The sequence below is a fragment of the Rhipicephalus microplus genome, chromosome 4 (genome assembly GCF_043290135.1).
Source record: "Rhipicephalus microplus isolate Deutch F79 chromosome 4, USDA_Rmic, whole genome shotgun sequence".
In the NCBI taxonomy this organism is placed as follows: Eukaryota; Metazoa; Arthropoda; class Arachnida; order Ixodida; family Ixodidae; genus Rhipicephalus; species Rhipicephalus microplus.
The window spans coordinates 25,409,369-25,430,140 of record NC_134703.1 but is presented as its reverse complement, the minus strand read 5'-3'; the positions used below and the strand labels follow the sequence as shown (position 1 = coordinate 25,430,140).

Here is a 20,772-nt window from a genome sequence, read left to right as displayed (position 1 = left end):
ATAAGCTACACAATGGTAGGAGTGCTTTTTTTTATTTGATAATTTTAGCAAGGTTTGTCGCACCTTGCACTTCAGTGTTGCAGACACGCCCACTTCATGCTCCAATTTCTGGCAAAAATTTAATTTTTTGAAGATCTCAATCGAAAATTCACACCTACCATCGTGTAAACTAAAGATACAGCTACATGTCACAACAAAAATGACAGTCCTAGCTGCTCTGAAGGCAGAGATATCTTTTAGACAGGTTTGCAACTGCAGCAATATTTGAATCCTAAGAAATCATGCAAAAACACAAGTCCATTTTGGGCAGAAAGTAGCATGGAAAAGCTGTTTATTTACAATGATTTGCAAATTCAGCTTTCTCAGTAGGCACCAGGCATGTGGTTCTTCTGTTTCGCGTCACCCAAATGGCGTTTTTTCAATGCCCACTGCATATTTTCCGCAGAGGCACACTTGCGAGCTCATGCGGTCACCTTGGGCTCGTCTGCCGACAAGGCCGCTTACCAGTTCGGTGACGCCTATGTGCGACAAATTTATGCGCGTAATTCGTGATCCGTCCTATAATAAAGTGGTTTTTCGGCTTGTCCAGATTGAGTTGTGATGCCGCAGACCAAACTCGTGCACACGCTCATCAATTTCAAGGCTCCTAGAGCAGCGAGGTGTTGGTTTCCTTTTCACGTAAGATTGCCACATTTTCGAGTGGAGGCCGCGGCGCAATATGTTCACCGTTACAGACGCGTCGTTACAAGCACTCTACCAGTTTCCTTTTCATGTAAGATTGCCACATTTTCGAGTGAAGGCCGCAACGCAATATGTTGATCGTTGCGGACGCGTTGTTACGAGCACTTTACCTATTGCCAGTAGCCTTCATTGCGCGGGCGGCGAGCACGTTCACAGTAAACTGATTGATTTTCTGCTGTTTGCCGATGCGCGGCGAACTCCACTCTGGCGACTCGTCACGCAGTTCACGTCAGACGGGCGGAACCCGCGGCATCGGCGCGTTTAGCGATAAGACTGCGCTTCCTTTCCATTGTTGCAAAGATTGCTATCTCCTTAGCTTCACTTCTGCTTTTTTACTTGCCGTCCTGTAACTGTTCAAGCTCCAAAACACTGCCGCTTTCAGCGACGTTGTCGACAACCAACGGGCTCGTACGTGAGTTAGGCCTACACCGGCGGTCGCGGAGCCACCGGTGTTCAACACCGGTGACTCCGCGACCGCCGTTGAACACCGCAAGTTTGCTATCCTCTCTGTCCTCAGTGATAGCGGGGCTCTTTCTGAAGTTCACAGCGAACGAACGATCACCACACCCGCTTCACAAATTAGTGCGGCGAGGAACTTCTTTACTTCTGCAGGCAGTCTACAGCACCATGACAGAATGGCACATGTCTGTGCGCGTCACGATGAAAAAGCAGACGTCAGAAACGCCTTTGGCCAATCGGATGCCTAGGTTTTGTCATGTGCCCCAAGCAGCCAACGGAATCGCGCGGTGGTACTTCTCGATGATGCGTTTTTGCTGAAGTACCAATGAGCAAGGTGAGCCACTGGTGGCGGTAAATTGAAGATGAAGAACGACCCTTCCAAACGAGACCAAGATGACCACGCTAGCTCAGTGTAACGGCAATGGTTCGGCGTGAAAAAGTGCGACTTTAGCGTCTATTTGTGCTCAGATTCATCTCACAGAGGTGTTATAAATTGATTTTGTGCCAGAAATGACGCGAGAAGCTTGAAACTTCTCAGATAAGTGCAAAAATAGTTGCAGATTTCGAAAATGTGAACTTCAAAAAGTCGATTTTTTTCGCGATTCTCAGCCTTTTTAAGACCTGTGTTCCCCCTTAAATGTATTAATAAATTCCTACCTTTCCTGATGAAACGGGCCCCGGGGCCCCGGCAACACTTCTTGGGCATAATCAGAAAACGCTGTCGATTAGTAGTAGAGACTCCCAAGAACACGCGAGTTAAAAACTATAGCGCAGCACACGGCCTGGAATCCATAATGAATTATCAAAGTTAGCTTAAAGTTGCTTTTTCTTCTCTCGACATATGACGGAAGGTGCTCAAAAATCACTCGTAGAAGGCCACCTATCGCCTATTGGCTAATTTGAACATGGAGCGCTCGGTCGTTACAGGGATTGCTGCAAAGGGCCGCTACTTGTCCGTGCGTGCGATCAACCCGAAAAAGCTGCGTATTCGAACAAAAAAATAGAAAAGAAAAAGTGCTCAAGGTCACTAGGCGCATGTGATCTTCGTTGCTCGTGCCATCCCCTTTGCTTAGCTTCCAAGTGCTTTTGTTGGTGGGGGGGGGGGGGGGGGGAGAAGAGAGAATGCAATTGCAGCGTGACAACGTGCAACAAATATTTGCAACTCCGATCGTACTGGACGGATTCTTAAAACTTTTGTGGCATTGAAATCGCAATGCAATAAGCTCTTTTAGTGAATCTGTTCAATAGTAACTTTAAAAAGTGTTTCTGGGCCCCTTTAAGAAACTGCCCTGAGACTTGCATACCTTTCAGGTAATCTTCGAGCAGCTATAATCATATGATCCTTATAGCGAAAATCAGACTAACGAGTTTTTCGGAGTTACAACTTTTCGAAAATTCCCCTTGAAATGTCTGTTGATTTAGTGTAGAGCTGTGCAAATTGCAAAATTTTGGGTGCAAAGTTAACTCATATATTTAAATGTTAGTGCAAATCGAATCGACCTCTTTTCTCATGTTTGTAGAATATTTCTAGAATGTTTTCATATACCTCCAAGGGAAATTGCAGAAAAATGTTGGAGAGGATTCCTAAGCATGTTCTTATGTAATAGCAACACGAAAGTGTTTCTTTTTTCTAGGTTGATGAAGGGCTGGTCGGGTGGTGTTTCTTAGTTGTCTTAACAAGGACGAGGCAATGTGGAGGCCGAATTGTGTTTATGTACATGACTTGGTGCAACCATAGTGTTGCTGACAACACTTCACACGTCGTAGGCAAACATGCTATTTCTTCAACCTCTGGTGCTGATGCTTCAAAATGTGTAAGGATAGTCCTACATCCTACAGCAGTTGAACTGCACCTATCAGGCCAAGATTGTGCTCTTCCTCAAATAAACGTGGACTCCTTCAGTAATATTTCGTGTTTGTTTTTTGGCGCTTATCAAAGCACAAGGCGATTCAAGCACAGGTAGGGGACCCATATGGTTGCATTGACAGTTTTTGTGGAAATTTTTAATATTTTCATTATGACTTTTCATAACGAATTATTTTTAGTCGTGCCTCGAGATTTGTTGACTGATGGTTTTATTGTATGTATATATATATATATTTTGTATTTCGATATCCCAGTGCCATATTTGCACAATTCTAGCATGCGCCTGATTGTAACACACTGGTAATTTTACATGTGGGAAGATTAAAAAAGAAGATACCAAAAAAAAAAAACTCTAAGCCTGTTTCACTTATGAGCCTGATTTAAAGGCACACACAAATTTGAGAGTTTTCATTCCGAGAACAAAAAGTGCGTATTAGAATGGCACGAATATGGTACTTGGTGATCATCGATCCGAATCTGCCAATGCATTTAGCAAAGGGTAAGGCACTAAATTGGATTTATTCTTCATTTGCTCCTTCTTGTGAAATAGCGCTCTGAAATGGACAGCCTTGTGTGTTCTAAAAACAGCACAAATGTCCATTATTTTACCAATAACACATGGCTGCAAGTAGGGTGCATCTGGGCACGACAATTAATTTTTACTTCTCTGGCTTGAATGATTATGGGGTGGTTTTGTTTTGTGTTGATGGCGTTAGTTTTTACCTGCCTTTGCTTAAATGACTCCATGAGGGGCTTTGTGGTGATGTTTTTTTATGATTGAATAGCTACATTCAAGTACTCTGATACCTCAACATAACGAACTTAAATATAATAAAATGTTGGTTATAACGAAGTAAATAAAAAATAGTCTTGCAATAGATGCAGGGTTAGAAATAAACCCTTATAACGAATTTTCAGATATAACAAACTTATTTTCTCTGATACCTCAACATAACGAACTTAAATATAATAAAATGTTGGTTATAACGAAGTAAATAAAAAATAGTCTTGCAATAGATGCAGGGTTAGAAATAAACCCTTATAACGAATTTTCAGATATAACAAACTTATTTTCTTGTAAGATGCAACTTTGTTATAATAAAGTTTGAGTGTATAAAGGAACAAAAAAAAAATAAAAGTGCCATATTACTCACAAGTGTCAAAGCTGCTTCGAAAGCTTCCTTTCATATTTCGCTTTCTATTCTGCAAGCCTTTCCCATTAATTTGTTGTAGCCAATTGTCTGAAACAACAAGCATCACTATTTTCAACCCAGGTTTCTCCACTGCGTCCAATTGCGTCCAAGCCTCCTGCAGGCATGGAAACCATGCGACATGCATTGCTGGTTCCACCCGCCTCCACAGCGCAGTACGCCATTCTAAGCCCACCATTGAGCCGGGCCGAGGGTGGCGCTGATCTGACGGGGCTTGTTCTGAGGGGCCCGTCCTTCAGCCCAAGCCCACCCAAAGGGCCCAGCAACGTTTTGAGGCCCGTGCAGTTGCCTACTGCTGCCGCCACACAAGTCCAATACCTGCTTCCTTCTTTTACCGTCCAGCCTGGATCCGTAGGGCTCAAAGGTCAGTGAAGGCATCCTGTTTTTTGTTGTAAGTAGTTTTTCTGATCTGCAGGGATCAAAATTTCAGTGAATGCTTCCTGTTTACTTATGTCAGCAGTAGTTCTTGGGTGCTTCCTTGGGATATATATATTTTTAATTAAGGTAAGACCTACTTGGTTCAAACTACGTTATTACAGCAGTGCTGTTCCTTGTGGGAAGTTATCACCAAGCTAGAAATAGCATAATCAGAATTAGCAAGGCGGAGAGGAAGAGTAGTGGCGTGGTGGTACAACATCAGCTTGACTAAAAGAGGCTTCACTGTTCCGCAGCAACGTTGTCACGCGGAGAGGGCCATAGCAAGTGGCTAGGAGGCTCGTATTTCGGGCGCACAGGGAACGTTTGTGCATAAACACCTGTGTGTGTGGTGACTGTGCAATGTTGTGTTGGGGTTCCGGCAGAGTCATTGCGTGGACATGTTAAAGGTACACTAAAGTCAAATGCTGCATCATCATTGACGGATGAAATCACCGTCTTGGTGGTCCGCACTGCGTTAGCGAAGTCACCCGCCTAAGAACAGGCCTCTCTGACGTAGCAGTTGCCTTGCTCAACGTTACCCTGAAGCAATGTAGTAAATTGGGCTAGTTGGAACATACTCATGGTGTCAGGGCTTGTGTCGTGTACTTCCTTGTTTTTCGTACCCCTTTTTTTTTGCACTTATCGTCATGAGCAACATTGCCTTCTCTTACTGAGTGGCGGCTGACATAAGCAAATGGTTGTAGAAACACAAAGTTACCGGACAGTGCTGTCGACATTTTGTGATGCTTTGTGCAACCACAGTCATAGACACGTTTGTATTAGCCTAGCGTTTTTGAGGGGGAAAAAAGTGATTAAAAAGGCAACTTTTTCGCGATTACATTGCTGCAACACATTCACGGCAGAAATAGAATGCACATTGTTTCAGCAAAAAAAAAAAAAAAGACTTGTTTGCCCGGTTGAAGTGGGTTCCACTAGATGGCACCACCTATCCAGCATAACCAGGTAAAAATGGGAACTTTTGAAATTATTGTGTCATTCTCCATCGTGACATCAAGCAGTTTTTTTTTCATCAATCAAACATAAATGGTGAAGCACTATTTGATCACGTGTTAAAATGCATGGAAGGTTCTTTTTTTATTGCAACTGGTTTGATTAGTAGTGGTTAATTGTAGTAGGACTCTTAGACGTCACTGGGACCATTTCAAGATGTCCCACTGGTGGTGCGTGGTCATACTTTCACCTTAATTTCCTGATAAGTGGAGCACTGCTGTTGACAATAAGAACATTTTTGGCATTCTCAAACAATAATCTTTCACTCTGACATAAATTCTTATTTGCTTGTACTGTCCCTTTAAAAAGTCTTTCTGGCCTTACGTTCTTCGATTGCTAGCTCGAGTACCGTATTTACTCGATTCTACCGTGCCCTCGACTGTAACGCGCACCCGGTTTCCATGACGAAAAAAAAAAAAAAGGTAAGACATAGATTGCAACGCGCACCCATTTTTCTCGTCTGCCTGCACGATCACACCACTCAAAAAAATGACTCCTTTCTGGAGCGTCTTCCGTTTAAATATGAGGTACGGGGGAAGCTTGTGCCTATCTGACGTGCAACGGAGCATTGCCGTCACTCTAGTTTTACCGTGGCCTGATGTCAGCACGCGAACTTGCTTTGCCCCCTTCTTCTCGACCGTTGTGGTGCCAGGCATGTCGATGTAAAGAGGCGTCTGATTGGCATTCCCGATTTGCCCAAGCAGGTAGCCGTTGTTGTGGCGCAAGTTTAGAACGAACCTCTGAAAACTGTGAAGCTTTTCTTCGTACTTCTTCGGCAACTTTTGGCATATGCCCGTTCGCTTTCAGAGGGAAAAGCCTTTCCTCTTCATAAAGTTAGTTAACCAGCTCCTGCTCGCTTTAAACTGGCTCCACAGTAGCCCGTTTTTCAAGGCTAACTGCGTAGCCTGCACTTGGAGCAGTTCTGTCGTCACGGGCCGCTCACTGCTCAATCACATACTCGCGGAGCAGCTCTTCAATTTGCGGAAACCGACCCTGCTGTGGTCCACTGAAGCCTTTGCGCGAATCTTTGCTGTCGACAATATTCTGTTTTTGTTTCCGCCAGTCCCGCACACACGTTTCGGGAACTCCGAACGCGATGCGACCCGATTTCCGTCCGTTTCGGCACACGCGATGACTTTTCTTTTAAAAGTGGCATCCTGGTGCACTCGTCGAGTTTTTGGACTCGGCCCTTCTATTCCGTCGATGCTAATGCGCTACAAGATGACGAACTCCTCAACACACGTACGAAGTGCCGCACAGGGGAAACACATACGCAGAAATGGCCGACGCGTCATGCCGACGCACGTAGGGGACGGCCATTTTGGAAATGCCGATGGCAATAGAATAACCGCATTTTTTTTTTTTCGTACTCGATTCTAACGTGCATGCAATTTATGAACTCACTTAACCGGAAAAAAGGTGCGCGTTAGATTAGAGTACTTACGGTAGTCCTCTTCTGTCGTAGTGGAATAGAAGAAGTGACATGGCATTTGTTTAGCAATTTCTCGCAGGGAATAAAGCATGGCTCTGCTATTGCAAATGCCGAAGACCAGTGGGGTTGGGGGAAGCCATACAAAAAGTTACATTATGTAAGAGTGGGTTCGGCCAGATCCACTGACCTTTAGCATTTGCAATACTAGTAAAGTCATGCTTGCTTTCTTTTTGTTTTCAACTTGCTTAATTCGAAAATTCCTGGTTATCTTGGAACAAAACATCTTGCACCACCTTTCTGAAGAAACTTTCATTATGTTGCTTTTGCATCAATGTGCCACGGACACGTTGAGGTAGTATGGCCACCCACACTAGGTGGGCTGGTAGGCAGCTCAAATGTAGCTGCCAGCCCTTCTGACTTCGCCAGCCTCTGTACTTTCAGCAGGTTCAGGTTGCCTGCAAGATGGGAACTGAGAGCCAGCTGTGCTCTTGGCGGCTTCGACTGTAACCGCCAGGCAAATGCGTACACGTGGTTTCTCGTGGGGGAATGGGGAGTCTGCAGCCCCCCTGTCATGCCTCTCGTGTCTTAAAGACAGCATGCCTCTGAATTCGTGAAAAAAATTAAAATGTATTGATGACAAGCTTATTGTAATGACCTGCTTTTGGTCCGGCTTTCCAAGACTGCAGATAGGAAGTTAACCATTCTTCGAACGCAAAATCAGGGCACTTATTTGCTGATAAACGATGAGAGAAGTTCAGCTGAGTAAAAGTATCCCATAGACTTAGCGCCTTCCCCCCCCCCCCCCCCTGACTGGGGAGTAGGGCGGGCACAGAAGTCACTGAGGGTGGGGCCCCTCTACTGTGCACGCTTATGTCTCCTGGTCTCCTGCAGCACATGTAAACAGCTAGGCTGCCCGATTTTCTCCTGCATATGTAGCTTGTAATGAAGCCGGTGAGGGGGCTCACAATGTTTTTGTTTCTACACGAATACATATATATTTTTCTCTTTGGTGACTTCATGGTGCTCTATCACTTGGAACATTGTTGCACAGTTGTTAACACCTAGTAACTTGTGTTGTAGGAGTGCTGCAAATGATACCATCTGGAAGTATCCAACTTGGCACACCCAACACAACAACTGTTGGCAAAGTCCTGGCATCGCCACCAGTAGTGTAAGTGGTTTGTCCGATACTGATACCGTGTCTCATGCCATGCCACGTTGTCATATTTATTCAGCACATACAGTTTGTGGATCACTCTAATTTGTTTTTTGTCAGAGTGTGCTATTACGATTGTCATGTGGGAAACTTGAACCCTGGATTGCTAAAATTTGTGGTCACAACTGTGTGAAGCTTCTTCCATAATGCCGCTTTTCTGAGTAGGGAAGGTCTTCGTGGTGCCGGTGGGAGATGTGCTGCAAAGCATACCAAAGAGAAAAAGGGGGAAGTCTTTGAACAGTCGAACAACATTAGGAAAGTATTTAGCTTTATGCAGTAGTACAGTTAAACCTCGATATAATGAACTTCATTAATATGACATTTTTGATAGAACAAAGCATTTTGCTTTTCACAACTTCATCTCCATAAAAAGCCATGTTATTTTGGACCTGATAAGAGGAAAAGCTCATTAATTTGTATTTAAGAGGGCCAAAGAAAATTGTCATAATCAAACAAATACCAAAATATTGAAAGTATCCTGTGAAAACTGGAATACAGGTCTTTTTTTTTTTTTAATAAAAAAACAGCTATAAATTGTCGACCCCTGTCTTCTATGTAGAAAAACTTTGGAAGTTTGGCCACCATAGGCCACTTATGTCAGCTTCCTCTATTATCGCAATCATCGGCGTCGCTTCGTTTACTTCCAGTCTTCTGCTATGGGCATTCTCATTTTACATTTTTGTTGTTTTCCTGTGAATCTGTTTGGGCTCGGAGGTGCTTTTCTTCTGATTCTCAACTGGTGGTCGAGGGCAGCTCACTGTAGCGTCCAAGAAAACAGAGATAGAGTTCGCGAAGGCACGAGGGAATCTGGTCTGAAGTGTGTTGAAAAGGTGTTGGTATGCTAGCGCATGTGAACGTGAGTGGGAGCCGTGAGTGTCAAACAATAACTTAAGGTTTATTTTTGCACGGCTGTTCTTGCTGCTCAAATCTTGCCAGGTACTCTTTGCTTGTTGCTTCCTGCGATGCCGGCAGCTCTGACTACAACGCATGTATGGCTAAGACCAGTGGGCAGATCGAGTGGTCAGTGGGCAGATCAGTAGGCAGATTGTGCAGGTTCTGACAAAAATGGCCATTTTCTTTATGATATGTGATACATATACTATTCGAATTTGATTCGAAATTATTCGACCAAAATCACTATACACTTCGCACCTAAAGTTTGCCATTCACACGAGCCTAGATAGAAAGCACGTGCAAGTAAATAACATTTTTCACTGCAAATTATTTGAAATCACATTTTTTCGTTCACTCTTTCTTTTTTTTTTTCGATTTTCAGTGAGCAGTCGAAGGGGTCGACCCATTTTCTGGTTTTTCATGGTATTACACCAAGTGAATTTTTGTTTTCTTGATTAATGCATAAATATAACATTAATTTTGCATAAGAGCAGTGCAAAAGCCACAATTTCTCTCATTCATTGGGTTATGCGCTTGCAGTTTTATGCAATGTCCATTCATTCTAGCGCCTACCTACTAATTTGAACTCCGCTTAATTCGTACAATTTTGTAGCCCCCTGTCGGTTCGAATTGGTAACCTTTTACTGTATATCAAAAGGTCAAATTTCATTCTAATGATATTTCAGTGTAATGAAGTAAATTGCCGATTTTTTTCAACTTCAATATATCGTGGTTTAGCTGTATTACAGAATTTTTATTACGCCCGCTATTGCATCCTTAGCCTTCTAATGCTTCTTGAATCATTTCATTGAAGCCCTTCGTTCTTCCTTTCTGTGCTAAACGCGTGCAGTGTGTCGTCACCACATAGTCCATCGCTGCAAAGTGTCATCGTGGATGCTGCTAGCACACTGCAGCCCCCACAGATACAGCTGACCCCTGCTGAGCCGTCATCCTCGCCACGTATGCTGGCCTCTCCGAGCTCGGCCCAGTGCCTCCTCCTGCCTGAAAGGTGGTCGCTTTGTTCAACTACTGCAGAATAGTGCCAACTTGGGCCAGCTTGTGCAGTTGCATTCAATATTACTTGAAAAATTATTACTTTTATTGCTCATGACTTCCATTGCTCACGATTTCTATTAGCCCTCATTTTCTGAGCAAAACGGCATTCTCTCACTTGTAGATGACACAAATAACATGTTTAGTTATGGAAATAAGGGCAAGTTGAAGTCATGCACAACCTTTGGGCTGGTGAGGAAATGCACTGTGTGTTGTGATATTGAGTGCAGCTTTACATCTAGCTCAACTTTGTGAACGTACAAGAAAGGGACGAGTGAAGGCAAAGATGGAACTCTGACTGTCTGCTTAGCTTCATAGCGCACAAGGCTAGCTGCCAGAATGGAGAAGTGAGGAATAGATAGCCAGGTGAAATGCTAAGTGGTGTTTGTTTTTGTACCTTCTTGGCCGTTTTTTTGCTCGCTATCCTTCTACCACTTTTTTATGTTGTCTTTAGCACAGTAAAGCTTGTTTGGCAGCTAGCGCATTGGGTAGGCCTTGTAATGTGGGGCTCAGATAACCCACTATCAGCTACAGAAATGGAAAATGTGTGGCAGTATAGGAAATGCAGCTCAGGATGGCAGGGGTATTGGTGGGTTCATGAAATTCAAATACAGTCGACTCTTCTTAAATGGAACTCGAAGGGGATCCATAAAACTGTTCCACTTATCAGAAGTTTCACTTAAGCAAAGTACACTTATTTCGTGAATTGAAACTTTTTATTCAAATTGCACAAACCTCACCGTAGTCATGAGGATGAGTATGAGAAAAAAAGGAGTAAAAGATGGCTTGTTTGGCAACGAAGTGAAAAAACAGCGCGTAACACAGGACACAGGACAGAGAAGAGACGGACGAGGCGCTGACTTACAACCAAAATTTATTTCGTACAGGGGTGTATATATAGCACACGAAACTTGAAAAAAGAGGGAGAGAAGTCGAGTGACATGAAAGAGTAATTTTCGTTATGATTGTATGCGTATAACAAATAAACTGTGATTGCGCAATCATTCGCTTGTCAAATACGCCAATTCCCTGGTGAGGAGCGTTATCGAAGGTGCACTGACACACATATCGCCTTTCTCGATTATGCAGAATGCCTCATAAATCTCACGTGTCCTTTTATCTCTGTAGCGTCGAAGTATCTTGCATTTGTCAAACAATGCACGGCATCCACAAATGGAGCTGTGCGCAGCTAAGTGGCTGCCAACAGAACCCCGCATTAGATTGCGGTGTTCCCTGAGGCGGTCATTTATACAGCGGCCAGAATGCCCGATGTAACAGCGGCCGCAAGAGAGGGGAATTTCATAAATGGCACAAAAACAACATTCAACAAACTTGATTGCGTGTTTTTTATCACACACGCGAGGCCCTCTGTCCTCTCTGTTCACCTGATGGCACATACTAGAGAACTTATTTCTGGCTGAAAAAACAACTCTGATTCCAGCTTTTTGTGCTACCTTTTTTAAACAATGTGACACCTTATGCAAGTAAGGAATGACTGCTGTTCTTGAAAAAGAACTTTTTTCTTGACCACTAGTCGGTTCGGTTAGCTGTTTGATGTCTTTTAAGATACTTTCAGCTATGGAACACAGTATGTTATCCGGGTACCCTGCCTTGCGCAATCTGCGCACCTGTGACTCAAAACTAGTACACAATGTGTGATGGCAAGACCGCATCAGGGCCGCCTTTAGACAGGATTTTGCAATCGCTCGCTTTACAAGTTTTGAATGCGCAGAACTGTAGGGTAGCAAACTTTTTTTGGAGCGGGGGGCATACTGCCAGCACACGTGGTCGGACAAAAAAACTTCAATGTCAAGGAACCGGAGTTTGTTAGCAATGGGGAATTCAGTGGTTAGTTGCAGTGAGCCCAAGCAAGTGCGAAACACATCAACAATTTGATCAGCACGTTGCTGAGCTTCAGAGTGGTTGGACCGGTACAAAATCAAGAAGTCATCAACAAATCTAAACACTTTCACGGCGCTCGTCAGTTGTAGGCAATTAATGAGAGATCTGTCATATTTGGCTAAAAGAATGTCACTTAGGATCGGGGCGAGACAGGAACCTATGCAAACACCTTCTTTTTGAATATAAAGTTTGTCATCATGCTTTATAAATGTAGAACGTAAATAAAAGGTCAACATTTCTAAAAAGTTTCTGACGCTAATTCCGCACGAGTCCTGAAATTTGACGTTCCCATAGCGGTCTATGCAGTCGCTCACCTCTGCGCACACCTGGTCCAACGGCAGGGAATAGTATAAGTCTTTTACGTCCACAGAAAAGAAGCTCACTTCTGAGAAGCCTACAACTGAAAAGAAGCCTACAACTGACGAGCGCCGTGAAAGTGTTTAGATTTGTTGATGACTTCTTGATTTTGTACCGGTCCAACCACTCTGAAGCTCAGCAACGTGCTGATCAAATTGTTGATGTGTTTCGCACTTGCTTGGGCTCACTGCAACTAACCACTGAATTCCCCATTGCTAACAAACTCCGGTTCCTTGACATTGAAGTTTTTTTGTCCGACCACGTGTGCTGGCAGTATGCCCCCCGCTCCAAAAAAAGTTTGCTACCCTACAGTTCTGCGCATTCAAAACTTGTAAAGCGAGCGATTGCAAAATCCTGTCTAAAGGCGGCCCTGATGCGGTCTTGCCATCACACATTGTGTACTAGTTTTGAGTCACAGGTGCGCAGATTGCGCAAGGCAGGGTACCCGGATAACATACTGTGTTCCATAGCTGAAAGTATCTTAAAAGACATCAAACAGCTAACCGAACCGACTAGTGGTCAAGAAAAAAGTTCTTTTTCAAGAACAGCAGTCATTCCTTACTTGCATAAGGTGTCACATTGTTTAAAAAAGGTAGCACAAAAAGCTGGAATCAGAGTTGTTTTTTCAGCCAGAAATAAGTTCTCTAGTATGTGCCATCAGGTGAACAGAGAGGACAGAGGGCCTCGCGTGTGTGATAAAAAACACGCAATCAAGTTTGTTGAATGTTGTTTTTGTGCCATTTATGAAATTCCCCTCTCTTGCGGCCGCTGTTACATCGGGCATTCTGGCCGCTGTATAAATGACCGCCTCAGGGAACACCGCAATCTAATGCGGGGTTCTGTTGGCAGCCACTTAGCTGCGCACAGCTCCATTTGTGGATGCCGTGCATTGTTTGACAAATGCAAGATACTTCGACGCTACAGAGATAAAAGGACACGTGAGATTTATGAGGCATTCTGCATAATCAAGAAAGGCGATATGTGTGTCAGTGCACCTTCGATAACGCTCCTCACCAGGGAATTGGCGTATTTGACAAGCGAATGATTGCGCAATCACAGTTTATTTGTTATACGCATACAATCATAACGAAAATTACTCTTTCATGTCACTCGACTTCTCTCCCTCTTTTTTCAAGTTTCGTGTGCTATATATACACCCCTGTACGAAATAAATTTTGGTTGTAAGTCAGCGCCTCGTCCGTCTCTTCTCTGTCCTGTGTCCTGTGTTACGCGCTGTTTTTTCACTTCGTTGACCATGTACCAACCGGCCCAAATAAGCACTTTAGTACAGTTGTTTGGCAAGCTTGAGTTGTTTTTTCACAAGCAAGATTGAGTTGTTTTTTCACAAGGTACGCACCCATGCCCGACAAACTAGCCAGAAATTCTGGACAAGCCTTATGCTCAAAATAGCGCTGCAAAAGTTCAATAGCCTCTTTAGCTGATCGGTGTGGTGGCACCACTACACTGGCAATATTGTCCCCAAATTCATCGCTGGAAGGTTAATCCTCATCTTGCGCTTCGGCAATAATTTCCTCAACAGTCTCCTGACGACAAGTACGAACATTTTCATCAATTGATTTGTAGTCCTGCAAAGTGAAAGGGGCAGAAGGCATGATCTTACTGAATACTGCCTCAATGTCGGCATCAGCAGGGCTTTCTTCTTCATCAGGTACTGCTCCTTACTCTTGAAAGCCAGCATGATGAAAGCATCTGTGTATTGTTGTTTTCCTTCACTTGCTCTCAGGCACGGGCCAAAATGCCAATAAATCTATGCTGTTGCATTTCCTGCTGTCTGCACAAAGCAGCAGTCGATGGAGCAATTGCCTGCGGTAATGAACTTTAATGTTCTGAATAACCCCTTGATCCATCGGCTGGATCACTGCCATTGCATTGGCGGACAAGAACTCCAGAGTGATGGCTTGGAGTCAACCTGACTGTGGGCTGGGCAATTATCCACGATGAAGACAACCTTCCTGCCTTGCCTCGTAAATCTTGCATCTTCCTCCCGTAGCCAGTTTTCGAAAATGGCCATGGTCATCCACGCTCTTCTGTTCGCATAGTACACAACCAGAAGGTGTCGAACGCGTTTGAAACAACGTGGGTGCCTTGATTTTTCTAATACCAGCAGCTTCAATTTCTCATCTCCTTCCTTGTTTGCACCCACCAGCACTGTGATGCGATCTTTACTGCATTTTCCTCCACTACAGGCCTCGCCTTTGAAGGTGAGAGTATTTGATGGAAGCACCTTATAAAAAAATACCCATCTCGTCGACGTTTAAGACTTCTCGTAGCTCAAAGCTCATCAAAATTTCCTTAAGTCGCCTCTTTTGCCAGTCGGTGCAAATGTCCTTGTTGACTGCAGCACTCTTATCTGAGATTGCTTTGAAGACTAGGCCATGGCGTGTTTTGAAGCGGCTGAGCCATCCGTCGCTTAGGACAAAGTTCTCAACACCCGTTTGCATGGCGATCTCTCGAGCTTTCTGCTTGAGAATTGGTCTGCTTATGGGCAAATTGGAACTTTGTGCACGCTTGAACCACAGAAAAAAAGAACCTTTTCTAGTTGTTCATAAAGCGTCATCCACATCCCTTTAGATGTAAAGGTCTCGTTCTTTACAGTGCCTTCAATCTTTTCTCTGCCTTTGAAGATCCGTGACAGCGTCGTTTTCGGGATGTTGTATTTTTTCGCCACTTCCATCTTGGGCAGGTCGCTTCGATCGAGCTTCTGAAGAATTTTCAGCTTATTTTCAAACGAGAGTGCATGGTGTAGCCACTTCCTTTCCGTCGGGCTGAAATACCGCCGTGATCCACCGCACTTAGCCGCACAAATAGGCCTAACACACAACTGACTCGCCGACTTGGCTCCTACATCCACCACAAGCAAGAATGGCTACTGGATTGGCTTGTCTCGAAGTGCTGTCATGGTTGTGAGACTACCTTTGGCCCGAGCGAGTCTATGCTGTGTTTTTAGAGTTTGTGCTGTTTAACCGTAGGTGACCAATAAACACTGTTTTGATTAACCGATGAATTTTACTGCACAACACATAGAAATCAAGCCATATGAGCCCGTTTAGTTTCGTTTATGAGGCATTCTCGATTAAGCGAGTTTCGTTTATTGGCAGTCCACTGTACTTGCTAGGGTACAATTGGACCAGCTCACGGATGAAAGGGGGAAGCTAATTTCCTCAAGCAAGGACTTTTCTTGTAGTCAAGATTAAAAAAAAAAAAGCAAAGAATGATGGAAAACATTGTTTCAGCCTTCCGTTTGATCTGCCCCTTTGCTTTTACTAGCTTTAGCTATCTATACTCCAGCTGATCGTAGTCACAGTTCAGTGGAGGTGGAACGCTAGAGGCTGATGTGCTTTACGATGTCAGTGCACGTTGAAGAACACCAGATGGTCAAAATTTCTGGAGCCCTCTACTACGGCATGCCTCATTATTATTTTATGGTTTTGGCTTCTAAAAATCCACATATTAATATTATCTATTTAGCTATACCGTATTTACTGGCGTAATGAACCCACCCTTTTTTCTTTTCAGAAAAGCTGATGCCAATTTGCAAGGAGGGTTCATTACGCGGGAGGAAAAGTCACGGGAGTTATAACAGTGAAAATTTTGTGTGACGGCTTCGCTTCTTTGGGTCCGTGAAATGCGCAACAAATTTTTTTGTAGCCAGAAACTTTTTTTGTTTCCTCCCGTAACGAACGTGCACGGATCGACGCTGAAGTGTCGTCCAGCCGCTCGGTTCCAATGCTCCCGTGCAAGCTGTTTATAACCAGCCATGTAGATAGCGTACCGGCCGAACGCACTCTGCGCAGCAGGTATCCCAACTAAGTTCACAACGACAAACCTGGCAACAAAAACACAGCGTTGGATGGCAACGCACAAACGTTGCAATAGACGTTACGAGTGCACAACGTGCCATCGGCGCGGTGGGTGGGGTTGCGCTTTGCATGACCTTCAAGACGGCGAGCGTGCGGCGCGTTTCCATGTCGTGTGCGCCATTTCCCAGGCCACGCGCTTTGTTTTTGTGCCCCTGTGCTTGCGTGGTGCGATCAGCAAAGAGTTTTCTCTTGCATTCGGCAGATGGTGTTTTGCCGTAAAAAGAGCGATTTTTCAAATTTTGATTAACATCGTCCGCGCTCGCGCTGCTCGCACCTGTTTAGCGGGGTTGCAAAACTATGTTCTGACTGTTATTGCATTGTTATTTTGTGATATAATGGCTTGATTCAACATTGTTTCGACTGTCAATGGCACTGACTATCATAACGAAATAAAATGAAGATACATTAAAAAATTTTATTTTATTTTTCAAGGACCAAGGTGGGTGGAGGGTTTATTCGCGAGTGGGTTCATTATGCGAGTAAGTAGGGTAACAGGTGCCAACCATTCCAAGTTAACTCTCTTATTGGCAATTCTATGCCCCCATTTCAATTTAATGAGGCTGTGAGATTCTGGTAGCAATACAGATTGGAGAATTTTTCACTTCTCAAGTGCTTGTACCTCTTTACGTGTGGAAGCTTTCAAACCAGTGTGTACTTCAACCCATAGCAGCTATCCATCTGGACATTCGACACGGTAACGGGAAGGCAGGAAGTGGGCTTCGCACTTATGGCGTATTCGGTTAGCCGCTCTGGTCCTCGGGCTCAAAGTCTCCAGATGCAGAGGCAGCTCGTAATCGGAGCGCGAGAAGCATCGTATCACCCGAATACATTGGCAATCTTGGAGCGCTTAGAGCAGCGTGCCTGTGACGCTACCACGCAGCCAGCGCGGGAAACTGCCCGGTAAACATTGCGGCATAACCTCCTTAGCCGCATCAACAAATGGTGCCGATTAGTTCAGTGGACATCTGTGACATGTCTGATCTTTTTTATGTTCTTGCTCTCTCTCTCTCAGACATGTCTAGATGTAGTGAAGGCCTTCTGAGCTCGGCACATAAATCTAAGTATAGTCCTCATCAGAGCTCTTATCTTCAAGGCAAATGACGAGGCTGTTTGCGAGCTGCTGCACCGACAGCGTTGACATTTTCTCCACCTTCGCTAGCCGCCTAGTTATTTACATTGTGCATTTATGGCTTTGTAGATGTGAATTCGTCCCACACACGTGCAAAAATGCCATTAGCAACGCATGTGCACCTTCTTCCAAAATGCATGCTAGCGCTCCTCATTTTGTTCACCTGCCGGCAGCCACGTGATTGGCTCGATTGTGTCACATGATTCATCCTCACGGTCAAATCGCGTTACGCTCTCACTTCGGAGTCGCAGTGGTCGGGAGCGCTCTGAAAAAACCAATCGAAGGTAGTCCGAGCGCTTGAATCCTACCAACCGAAGGCACAGCCCCTTTTCAGAGCACTCGAAAACGTCTAACCGAATACGCCATTAGAAAGAAGAAACTACAGTGTGGTCCATTCTTATCTGTGCTTGCCGAGTACAGTGAAGAGCAGAGGGACTAAGTAAAGTTTGATATGGCAGCACAACGCTTATCACGTGGGATGAAGGGATGACACCCACTCTGGGAAAGGTGTAGAGGGGGCAAGTGGTTTTTGAAAAGCGCTGCAAACTGTCTGATTTTGCATCCAATCCAACATGCGGTGTTGAATTATCCGGCATATGGTGTACGACGATTCAGCACACATGGGACAAGCGAGCAATCAGTGACAGGCTCCGCCCACATAAGACACCTTGGAATGCCCACTCGGAAAACTTATCATCATAATGAAGCTTAAAAGATTAAAAGAAACACTTTTCTAGAACCGTGCTTCATTGTATAAAAAAATAATCAATAAAACTGCACCTTTACAAGCGACAAGCACATCGCACCAGCTCGGCGTCAGTCATGATTTTGACAGGCAGACCTTAGCAAGGCAGATGACGGTTGTCGTTTACATTGTATTCAATAAAACACTAGCTTGTTTTGGTGTTACATCCCATGTTTATATCTGGGATTTATCTCTTCAATACCCTCAATGCGAAAAACAAAGGTGAAAAGGGACTGAGACAGCCGGTGTCACAGCGTTTACCTGTGAAATGGCCTTGCATCGCTGCTTGTGATGTTGCTAGTTGTTTAGAAGTGAATGCCGATTTGCAGAAATGGCACACTTCAAAAATCACTTTAGTCATTCAGGAATTATTTCTCGTCAAAGCAAATTGTACTTTGTGTGTCATGCCATCACGAGCGACGATGCCAGCAGTGGCTTCGAGGATCAACGTGCCTTGGCGACGGCGATCGAAGTGGCAACAGAGGCATTTCTAGCATCTTGGAAACGTGTGCCTCTTGTACTGTCATTAGCTGCGGCCCTCTGATGTGGAGACGCAGATATCTGCCCGGTTGAATGCACGCCGAACATGTGATGAGGCGGTCCAATACGACAAAACGTTGCCATTCTAACTGCCACATCGCCCTGTCAGGACGTTGGATCGGATGTAAAATCGCTTTGTCTCGTTCTTGATGAAGTTGCGACACTCATCATTGCAACTGTGCCATAAATTAACCCTCTACCATTGCTTTTTTTTTCTCCCATTCTTTCACACCAGGTGCAACAGTTCACCATCTGCTTCTCCTAATCCTCCAAAGATCCGCTGTCTCATTCCATCCAAAGGTATTTGCAAAAGCCGTTTTGTCTCTTTTGTGTGGTGTCTAGTAAGAGGATATTGCTTTGTCCCTGTGCCGTGTATAATACCCCAATGGTCTAGTTGCTTGTCACTGACCCCACTGACATCTTTTTCAAGTAGTCCCATTGTCTCATAGTACTTTTTACTTAGCACAGGAAACTGGAAGCATAAAAATCTTATTGTGGCTGTGCTATTAAGGGGGAACGCGGGGATCAAATCGCGAGAATAAGATGAAAAAATCAATTTTTTGAAAAATCTCATTTTCAGTTTTTGTAGCCCTTTTTCTGTCTACAGTAATACCATGTTATCTCGAACTCGCATATCTCGAAAAATCGGCTAAGTCGAAATTTTCTGTGGCACCGAACATTTCTCTATACGTCCCACGTGTATTTTTTCCTTTATCGAAGCATTTTTGGCTCGGATTGCGGATAACTCGAAATGCTGACTGGGAGCGGAATGAAAATTCCACCATTGGTCCATTTCACAAGATCTATGCAATGCTGTCACGCTTGAAGTCCACCTATTTTTTTTTCTTATTTAGCCGTGCCTGCCACTACGTCAATGCTTTACGCGAAGTGTGTGAAGTCTCAGCGCAGCGACATATCAACTTTGTCAAGCAAACCTGTGGCACGTCATGTGACACAATGGATGGATGGATGGATATGGCTGTACCCTTTAGATCGGGCAGTGGCTAGCGCCACCAAGCCGTAATACCTAATGAACCAAAAACTATATTTATTTTTTTTCCTTAAAAAGTGAGTTTGAGGATTCGTACTTTGCAGTGAAGAGTTTAATTTTCACTCGTGCCTTGACTTTAGCCACCAATCAGATAACCTCCTTCTATTTAAGTCTACCCGCTTAAAGTTTATTTTGCCCTCCTGGTCCCTAAACCCCAGTGCTTTGAAAAACTCTGTGCCATCATCCTGAACTATAGGGTGAAGCCCTTTACAGAACATTATCAAGTGTTCGGCAGTTTCTTCTTCTTCTCCACACGCACTGCATATTGTGTCTACCCCTTCGTATTTGGCCCGATATGTTTTGGTTCGCAGTACTCCCGTCCTGGCCTCAAACAGTAGAGAACTACCCCGAGTATTATCATAGATCCTTTCTTTGGCAATTTCCTGCTTAAAAGTTCGATAGATCTCTAGTGCGGACTTCTTAATCATGCCCATTTTCCACATGTCAGTCTCCGTTTCCTTCACTTTCTTCTTAACCGATAGTTCTTTTTGGTTTGGCCACCTGCTGTTTTCTAAGTATTTACCAGTCAACTTCCTGGTTCCCTTCCTCCATTTTGTATCGACATTCTTTATGTACAAGTAGCTGAAAACCTTCCTAGCCTAACGCTCTTCCCCCATTTCTCTCAATCGCTTCTCAAATCTTATCTTGCTGCTAGCTTCCCTGCCCTCAAATGATGTCCATCCCATATCACCTTGTACTCCCTGATTTGGTGTATTCCCGTGAGCTCCTAAAGCAAGCCTACCTATTCCACGTTGCTTAATTTCTAATCTTGCTAGAACTTCTGATCTCATGCACAAGACCGCATTGCCGAACGTCAGGCCAGGAACCATGACCCCTTTCCATATTCCTCTCTCAACATCATACCT

At 44.2% G+C, this 20,772-nt stretch overlaps 1 protein-coding gene across 3 annotated transcripts in view; it reads left to right on the top strand.

The window, feature by feature from the left end:
- Positions 1-20,772, top strand: part of cic (Putative transcription factor capicua) — an 86,029-nt gene that overhangs the window by 30,181 nt on the left and 35,076 nt on the right. For all 3 annotated transcript variants that reach the window (XM_037422580.2, XM_037422579.2, XM_075892364.1), the window contains exons 10-13: positions 4,342-4,642; positions 8,219-8,309; positions 10,099-10,257; positions 19,091-19,155. In XM_037422580.2, coding sequence (XP_037278477.2) covers positions 4,342-4,642; positions 8,219-8,309; positions 10,099-10,257; positions 19,091-19,155 — 616 coding nt within the window. The remainder of the gene's footprint in view (positions 1-4,341; positions 4,643-8,218; positions 8,310-10,098; positions 10,258-19,090; positions 19,156-20,772) is intronic.